This window comes from Dermacentor silvarum, chromosome 3 (assembly GCF_013339745.2).
Source record: "Dermacentor silvarum isolate Dsil-2018 chromosome 3, BIME_Dsil_1.4, whole genome shotgun sequence".
NCBI classification, from domain to species: Eukaryota; Metazoa; Arthropoda; class Arachnida; order Ixodida; family Ixodidae; genus Dermacentor; species Dermacentor silvarum.
In genome coordinates this window covers 206655609-206664381 of record NC_051156.1, presented here as the reverse complement: position 1 = coordinate 206664381, position 8773 = coordinate 206655609, and the positions used below count along the sequence as shown (strand labels likewise).

The window sequence follows — 8773 nt, the reverse complement described above, 5'->3', positions numbered from 1 at the left end:
AGACAGACACAACGCGACATAAGTAGAATTATAATTTTACATTAATTATTATTTTAGACTATGTGAAGTTCTGTTTTTGCGTGCTTGACATGCAATAAATGCTGCAATGTAACGGCACTTTATGTTGGATTTACGAACAAGCAGTTGCTAACCGTGTGCCCGTCAAGGTCTTAAAACGAAAGCAAGTTTTATGCTTTCTCGTTGCGTGTGTGTGTTCTCACGCCGGCGTCAGAACTATTCAAACTTAAGTATGGCCAAAAAAGCTCTCCTTATCCTCGCCGAAGGCGCGGAAGAGATGGAAGCGGTTATCGCAGCCGATGTATTGCGAAGAGCTGGTGTGAGTATTGCAGCTTTTCATCGCGAAAACTCTTGTACGACGTCAAGCCGTCGGCTGGGTCAGTTTTCTGTGGCCGTGTTTTTGTTCGCTTCACAGTGGCGTCGTATTGCCTTTTAGGTCGACGTTAACATCGCTGGCCTCACCGGTGCCAGCCCTGTGAAGTGCAGCCGAAACGTCGTCGTTGTACCGGACATGAGTTTGGAAGATGCTACGTTGCAGGCTCCGTACGATGTAATCGTTCTACCCGGCGGGCTGAAGGGAGCAGAAAGCTTGGCAGCGGTGAGCACGCGCCTTCCTAATCGGTCATAAACTGTCGTTTGGTCTGCGCGCCTTATCTCTGAGAATATTTCTTGTGAAAAGCGGTTGCTGTCGCTTGTTGAACGGGCTCAGTTGGTTTAAAAGTATTAAGCTGCACCTGAAGTCTACTTTAGCGGATGCCACTGGTTTGTCTTATTTTTGGCAGAACCGTTGTTAGTGTTTTCGCTCACGCAAGTTAACAAGAACCTGGCCACAGTGGCAGTTAGCTCACTTTGTGCGAGAACATTGTCTCGAAGACTCTCATTGCGGGGTCGCTAAAGCACCATTCATTCACTATAGAAACGGTGCACAGGCGTTATACACCCTTAATTTGTGTACTTTCTTCACTGTCTTTATAGAGTCCAGCAGTTGGCAAGTTGCTGAAGGAGCAAGAAAAAAGTGGACGACTCGTTGCTGCAATTTGTGCAGGTAATAACGAGGTATATTTGCAAACTCTGTAGTTACCTTAAATTCCCACTGTTGCTACCAATGGGAAGCGCCGCCATACATTTGGCTGATGTATGGCGGCCCAAACTTCCGCCACCGAGTTGCTGTCGTCGTGGTGATCATGCAATGGTTAAAATGACGCAGCCAAAGACTAAAGACAGTGCGAAAGGTTTGCCACTTTTGCAACAGTGGCTTTAATATCTGTGTAATAGAAGCAGCTGTAGAGCAGTCAAATGGTCAGCACTTTATCAACTTTCTGAAACAGGTTGATGTCGCATGTCACGAGTACTGTAGTATTCGTAGAATTAGCCCTGTGCACTGTGGCAGTGAACAAAGAACGATTTGCAAAATGTTGTACTGTCTTGGCGCTCTTTGGCCATAACTAGCCCTTGCACCATAAACATCCATGCATCATCATCAAAATACTGTAGTTGTCCACCTTATGAGGCTTCATTATAACTAAATACTGATCCACAGACAGCACATTTATCTCATTTGTGGATAACTCGAGGGTCAAAGGGGATGTACCAATTCCGTTGATGACTATTGTCATTGATGACTAGTGCCATTGATGACTATTCAAGTTTGGCGGAATTTTTTTTTTTTCAACCTTCGTGTAGCTCCTATTGCTCTGATGAGTCATGGCATTGGTCATGGAAAGCACGTCACATCGCACCCAAGCAAGAAAGAAGACATTTCTAAGGGTGGGTATACAAGCAACTTGGTCCCTTCTGATTCGGATGTTTTCCTGTGTTCTCTCTTCTTCCCACCTAATGTGTTTCAACTGTTTACTACAATCCACTTTGCAGGCGACTACAAGTACTGCGAGGATAGAGTCGTGATCGATGGTCAACTGATTACAAGCCGAGGCCCGGGCACAGCCTTTGAGTTTGCCTTGGCCATTGTCGAGAAGCTGGAGAACAAAGCTGCTGCGGAAAAACTCGTTCCACCCATGCTAGTGAAAGTGTGATCCCACGCCCTTGCCACTGCAGATTTGTCAACTGCTCAAAGTTTCGTTGCTGCTAGCAGGTCTGGCTGTGGCTAGATTGTTTGCTTACTTTTGTCGAAATAAATTACATGCCCATTTTCTCAGTGTGATCTGTTCAAATTTCTTAAAGCAATTAACATGTAAGTGCCAAGAAAAGGGAAGCGCAGTCGAGGACGGCAGAAAACTAGGTCGGGTGATGAAATTAGGAAATTTGCAGGTGGAAATTGGAGTCGGCTAGCGCAAGACGGGTAATTGGAGATCGCAGGGAGAGGCCTTCGTCCTGCTGTGGACATAAAAAATAGGCTGATTAAGTGTCAAATGTTGTCATATATCACACACACAAAATGCATGCATCGTTCATGCGCTTTCTGGCACATCTTGAGAGTAGTGCTCATCAGGGACGTAGCCGGGAGAGGGGCACGCCGCGCACGTGCCTCCACGCCCCTTCCCCCTCAATATTTCAGCGTATCCGGATTCGACCTGTCCAGCCACGTTGCCCCCCTCCTGAGAAAAATTCCTGGCTATGCCACTGGTACCCAATGTGCCCTTACAATTAAAGTATCCGGTATTGGGAGAGGAGCTAGTGCATATGCAGTATGTTCATTTTGAAGTATTACGGAATTTTCCAGAAATCGCTTGTGGCAGGTAGCATAATTCTTATCGTTGAGCTGGGGTTATTCGAAGAGGCGGACATTAGTAGCACGAGAAATCGAAACACATATTCAACTAATTAACAAACTCATTAACTTCTTAGTTAATTACTTTACGACATATTGCGATTTAGAAATTGCAGTTGGTGAGCTTGTCGGGCGTATTCGCTTGGAACGAATTTCCGGAATGACACCAGTTTGGAGGTATGCACCATCAAACTCGCCATAAAAATGCACTGTTGTATCACTTTTTTTTTTTTTTTTACCAAAATGCTGTTTTATACATTGAAGCACAAAAGTAACTGGAACGCCCATGTATTTTGTCCCACACTTCGGGAAATAATATTTCGAAACTGGTGTCATCCTGGGAATTCATTTCAAGTGGATGCGTCTTGCAAACTCACCAGCTACAATTTGTAAATTGCAATATGTGTTGTAAAGTAATTAACTAAGAAGTTCATTAGTCATTTTTTAATTAGTTGAATATGTGTTTCGATTTCTCGTGCTACTAATATCCGCCTCCCCGAATAACCCCAGCTCAAGGATAAGAATTATGCTACCTGCCACGGGCGATTCTTTAAAATTCCCTAAAGCTTAATTTAGAACACACGGTATGTTGTTCCAAGTTAACTCAAGCAATTTCTTGTGCAAGTAGGAATAAATGTGAGCATCCACGTGACTAAGTTTGTGCAAAAACGAATCGAACGGTAAAGATTCCGAATACCGTGCCGTGTTGGCATGATATAGTTCTGCCTTAACTCCTGCCCTTAATTCAGAGACCGTGGTACAGGTACAGCGTACAGCACGCTCAGCTCGGATGACGCAGATCACAAGCGTTTGGAGGAAGTCGTGCGTGTATAAACAAGTTTTTTTTTTTTTTTTTTTTTTTTTTTTTTTTTTTTTTTTTTTTTTTTTTTTTTTTCCTCTATGAATGCAAACCAACGAAATACAGCCGTGCGTGCTCGTGGTGGCAGTATTTGGTTATTTCCATGTCATGAAGGAAGGTGAAAGGAGATTGCTGCTGTTCGCAATGCAATTGTCTATCTTTTTTCTTCTTTTTTTTTAATTCTGGGGCTTTACGTGCCAAAACCATGATCTGATTATGAGGCACGCCGTAGTGGGGGACTCTGTATTAATTTCGACTGCCTGGGGTTGTTTAACGTGCACCCAATGCACGGTACACGGGCGTTTTTGCATTTTGCCCCCATCGAAATGCGGCCGCCGCGGCCGGTACATGATCCCGCGACTTCGTGTTCAGCAGCGCAACGCCATAGCCACTAAGCAACCACGGCGGGTGTGCTTAGCTTGAGCTGCTAACACGTACTGTACGTACCTTTACGGCGGTCAGCGGATTGGAGCAAAGGTATGGGAGAAAGAGAAAGAATAGCGCGGTTAGAAATGAGCTAGTGGAGGAAAATTACTCAGTGAAAGCACTTCGTCCGTGAGACGTCTAGAATACGTTCTAATATCCGTGCACAGCTTCGGAGATGAATCGGACATCCGCCAGACGTCAAATTTTGGATGTCTGATGGACATCCAAGAAGGTCCATGGACCTTTTTTGGCCAACCCATGGTTATACGTAGCTGTCCTCACAGAGTTATTTCAGTTTCCTCGTGACAAAAATATGTTTTCACATATGTTCAAATTATAACCTGAAGCTGTCATGTCCGAAGCTCATGGGTATATGCATCGTACCCTGCGCATTTTCGACACAACATTGAAAACTTCATCTAGTTCGATATGTCACTTACCTGGCAGATGGGCTAGAAAAATACATTGCACTTACGCGCGGTATAGCGCGGTGCGTGTGCACGCGATGTATCCGATATTAATTGTTGCGCGGGCGTTCTGCCCATCACAGACAATTCATGTAGAACGTTCAGGGGTGGGAGTGCTGCGCCAATCCACATTTCCTGCGCCATCCTGCTCTAAAGTTCCTAGATTTTCTGTTTTTAAAAGTAAAAAAAATATCAAGGGACTTTATCCTGCTCCAAAACGCATTTTTCGAAACTGCTCCCAAGCGGGGCCGGTGCCTCCATGTCCGACACGCCCGGTAAATCGGACGGCTTCGCGGCACCATCACGTACCCTATAGAGTCAATGTATAAGAACGTCTCAAATTTCAGACGCAAGAACCATTTGCCGTCCGATTTTCTGGACTTTGTGCCGTGACCGCAGTTCTAAAACGGCATTGAAGCCACCATACACCGCCGCCATATTTACTATCTCGCCGCCTCGCACCGGCGCTCTCACACGCAGGTCCACTGGCAGCCGTATCCACCACCGCGGCAACGCTAGGCCTATATAGGTGGTTCCACGTTCGCTACCAAGCTTCGAGTTGTTTCGTAGCGAGGCTACACTGGCCACATTCTCGCCGTTTCGCTGTGGCCGGTGGTAGCACCGCGAGCTGAGCCGTTGCCTAGCAACCGCCGCAGCTGGCAGCGTTTCTTACTGGCGTCTCTTGCCGTTGCGTCTCTCGGTATCGTCGGTGACGGCAGTGAGATCTGGTGCGTCTTGAGCACGGCGTTTCACCTTGGCGCCTCCCTCAGCGACGACGCTGAGTGACCAAACACCAGAAAACGCAGGGAAACACAGTATGTGGGGTGGCCTTAAGAGGAGCGCGGCGCTAGCCTAGTCAGCGCGAGCTTGGCCATGGATGAAAGCGAGGCCGGACCGTCTAAAGCCCCTATATAAAAAAAGTAGCGTCACGCTTTGAAGAATGCCGCCGCCTCCTCGCACACCCTGTCCGAGGCCGACGCCGCATTGGTATAGCGCCAACCTTTCCCTTTCCCTCAAGAACCACTTATCATCATTGGTATTGGCCTAATGGCATCACGTGGACCGCCGAGCCGCCGGACGCTGGCTGCGTTTGTTTACGATCACGCTCCGTCGCCATTTTCGCTTGATAAGCGTCTACCGACTGGCGAGGAGCGCACGTTGGTACCGTTGCTCTTCCTTGTTGCTTAAGTTTGAGAATGCGTTAAACTAAGTTTTGTGGCAAGTGCGACGCCGCTTCAAGGCATTTTCCATAACCATGGCTTGCTGCACCTTTGGATGCCAAAATACTTCTAGCAAAGGCAAGCGACTCTTCTCGATACCGTCCGGTAAGCGCGACGGGTTAAGAAGAAAGACGTGGATTCATCGAATTGGCAGGAAGAAATTTAATAAACTTCTAAAACTGCATCTTGCACTTGTTTAAACTCATGCATGCGAACAATGCCTGTATTGCTAAGTGTAATTATGCACACAGACTTGTGACGATAAAAGCATACCTGTAATTCATCTATGCTGAAAATAAACCATGAACTACCAACTCGAATGCTGTTTCAGATCATTTTGACCTCTACTAAAATATTTAATTTAGCGCAATTTAGGCTGTGTCACAGCGCAGCAATTCTTCGCGCGTCATCACTTCATTAAAGTCGTATCTCGCAAATTCGGAGCGAGCACAACCGTTCCCAAAGCATGCACCTTAATGCAACTCTGTTCGCGACAAGTACGTCACTTCGTGAACGGACGAGCTAACGTGACAAGTCACAAACCTGAAAAAATAATTTACTGAACGTAAGCTCACTATGCTCTAGTTTGAGACTGAGTGAAGCGCTGCATGTTACCGCCTTCCCGCTTCGCGAGTGAATGCTAAAAAAGTGATTTCATTTTCTATGTACGCAGAGTCCCGACTGGATGACCGGCCGCGCAAAATTCTGTCGAGTATGAGGCACTAGAACCATAATAGGACAAGCGCCCACCCCGAGCCTTGGCGCGTGCTTATAATATTGGCAAGCACGCATGTAGGCAGCTTTGTAGCTTGTAATGCCCCATCGAACCTTCAGAGCAGCGATTGTTTGTGTCCTCTATCAGCCTTTTTACGTCATCTGATACGCGTCGCGAATTCACATGGTATGGACGGTGCGGATTATTTAGGTTACCGAGGGCTTGCTGGAGGCCAAGATGTTGACATTCGATCACAAACTTATTATTTACACCAATTCGCAACAAGATCTTGCGACACGCGCTTGACAAATGTTACGTACCTAATTGTAGCGCACGCGATACATTCGGAGTCGTCATGGTACGGCGTTGGCGCTCGTTTAGGTACTTAAAAGAAGTTTTCAAAACAGGAATAAACGAAAACCTGCCGTCACTGAATTTATATAACCCTCCTTACAGAAATTCTATGCTGTACACGAAGTTACTCGAAGCTAGAAAGCAAACGCAAACGCTCAAACGCACCGCCTTGCTAAGCGCGCATTCACTCTGCGAAAGGTCGTCTGCTACGCTCGAGCGGTGTAGGCGGCGCCACGGTCGAGGAGCGAGCGCGAAAGAGAGGAGAATCGAGGAGGAGGGAAGGTGGAGGAGGAGAGTGTCGCTACTTTTTTATATAGGGGCTTTAGGACCGTCTTCTGTGAGCGTTGCGCGGGAGCGGGAGCATAGCCTCCTCTATACATGGCTTGCACGTGACGTCACGTCCGCCCGCGCCGCTGCGTCCGCGCCATGCCGGAGCACCGCGCGCGCCGCCTTCGCATCTGATCGCGTGCGCTTATGCGGTCTCACTGTGTTTTCTAAGCGGATTTCACCGCTCCTCGCGAAAAATGCCACCCGTTTACAGTAGGCCTGCGTTTAACGAGGCATTTTACGCAGGACTGATCGGTTCGGCGCGTGCACGATATCAAGAAAAAGTGAAACTGTGCGACGATGTGGACCCGTACACGTTGCGACTGAGTGCGGATACGACGATGGACGTTAGCGCTTTCCCCGAGGTCTCACACGGATGCAATGTAAACTGCCTAGTTTTCTCTTCAAGCTTCGCGACACTAGAGGAAATGAAGGCTTATAAATCGCTTGAATCCCACAACTACTTCACAAGCGGTTGGGTGAAAACACTGTAGGCGAAGCGGCTGCAAGGAGAAAAGGTGCTCCTACTAGGAGATGCAGGCTGCAGCCCCCGTTTTCCATGCCGCATTTTGTTTATAACATTCAGAGGCATTCCCTGGTTAGTCAGTGGTACGTGCAGGAGACACGCAAGATTGGAGCTTGGTGCAGAGAAGAAACGAACTGATACTGTCCATTTAACAATCCCGTAAAAGCGGAGTTTATGTGCTAGGGTCTGAAAATTTTCAAACAGGATATGCAGCTTGCCCGAGTGTTTTGTGGCTCGGAGAATGATGTGCGTACTTTCCATGCTTTATTTGGATCGATATTTCTGCATTGTTTACATGCATGTTTTGATTTCAACAGTTTTCAACGGGCTGTCTGTGTATGTGCGGTCGTCGTCACCGTCGTCGTAGCGGTTTTCGGGTGGCGTTTCGCCGACTCCAAAAGCTCTTGCCGGTGCAGCGGTCACCGCGTCAACCTCGGGAGTCGTTCGTTTATACCATCGCCTTGCAGCACGCTCGTAGCGCGCAGTGCCTTCATTATTTGCTTTGTAGCCTAGCAAAAGCGTTGGCGCCCAGTCCGGGTTCGTTTCTTCAGAGCTTGGACGGTCTTCCTACAAATGCAAACAAATGTGATTCTATAGTGCAGCGTTAAGTGCGCATTATGTAATATTGCGCAGGCTTAGCTGTTACGAAGTGGGCGCCGCACACTCGAATGTTTGGGAGATCGCCCTTGAGATCAGCACGCTTGATACGCGCAAGCCACAGGCTGCGCCGCTTCGAGCTAAGTGCTTTCGTTCGTTCGTCTTGCCATTCCACAACCTTCGGAAGCCGAAAAAGGTTCGTGTTTGCCGACTCCTTCCTCGAGCTGCTTTTACTGCGGTTGCAACACCCAACAACTGCGCAAATAGCCATTGCAAAACAGTGCCATTCGCATACGACTAACAGCGTGGTGCCATATGGTGGTGCTCCGGGTGGCGTATCCGGGTGCTCCGATATGGCGGAAACCTAACCCAGCATTGGCGGAAGTGACGTCAGTGCAAGCCATGTATAGCGGGAGGCTTTGAGCCGTCGTCGGCAAGTGGCGTCTGACCACCCCGCCCGCGGCTATCGTCCGGCGAACTGCTTCATCGGAGAGGATCCCGAATGACAAGCGCGCGAAGCTAGCGCCGGAAGACTG

At 47.9% G+C, this 8773-nt stretch overlaps 1 protein-coding gene across 1 annotated transcript; it reads left to right on the top strand.

Moving 5' to 3' along the window:
- The first annotated feature begins 151 nt into the window (after nucleotides 1-151).
- LOC119446548 (Parkinson disease protein 7 homolog) lies at nucleotides 152-2175 on the top strand. Its single transcript, XM_037711002.2, has 5 exons — nucleotides 152-337; nucleotides 455-616; nucleotides 994-1063; nucleotides 1702-1785; nucleotides 1891-2175. The coding sequence occupies exons 1-5, from the start codon at nucleotides 191-193 to the stop codon at nucleotides 2049-2051; spliced, it is 624 nt and encodes a 207-aa protein (XP_037566930.1). The 5' UTR covers nucleotides 152-190; the 3' UTR covers nucleotides 2052-2175.
- The last annotated feature ends 6598 nt before the right edge of the window (nucleotides 2176-8773 follow it).

Excerpts from the sequence above, each read along its gene's own strand:
- LOC119446548 (XM_037711002.2), top strand. The coding sequence starts at position 191 with ATGCTTTCTCGTTGCGTGTGTGTGTTCTCACGCCGGCGTCAGAACTAT. Across the intron at positions 617-993 it reads GAGCAGAAAGCTTGGCAGCG|AGTCCAGCAGTTGGCAAGTT; the intron begins GTGAGCACGCGC and ends CTGTCTTTATAG. Across the intron at positions 1,786-1,890 it reads GAAAGAAGACATTTCTAAGG|GCGACTACAAGTACTGCGAG; the intron begins GTGGGTATACAA and ends TCCACTTTGCAG.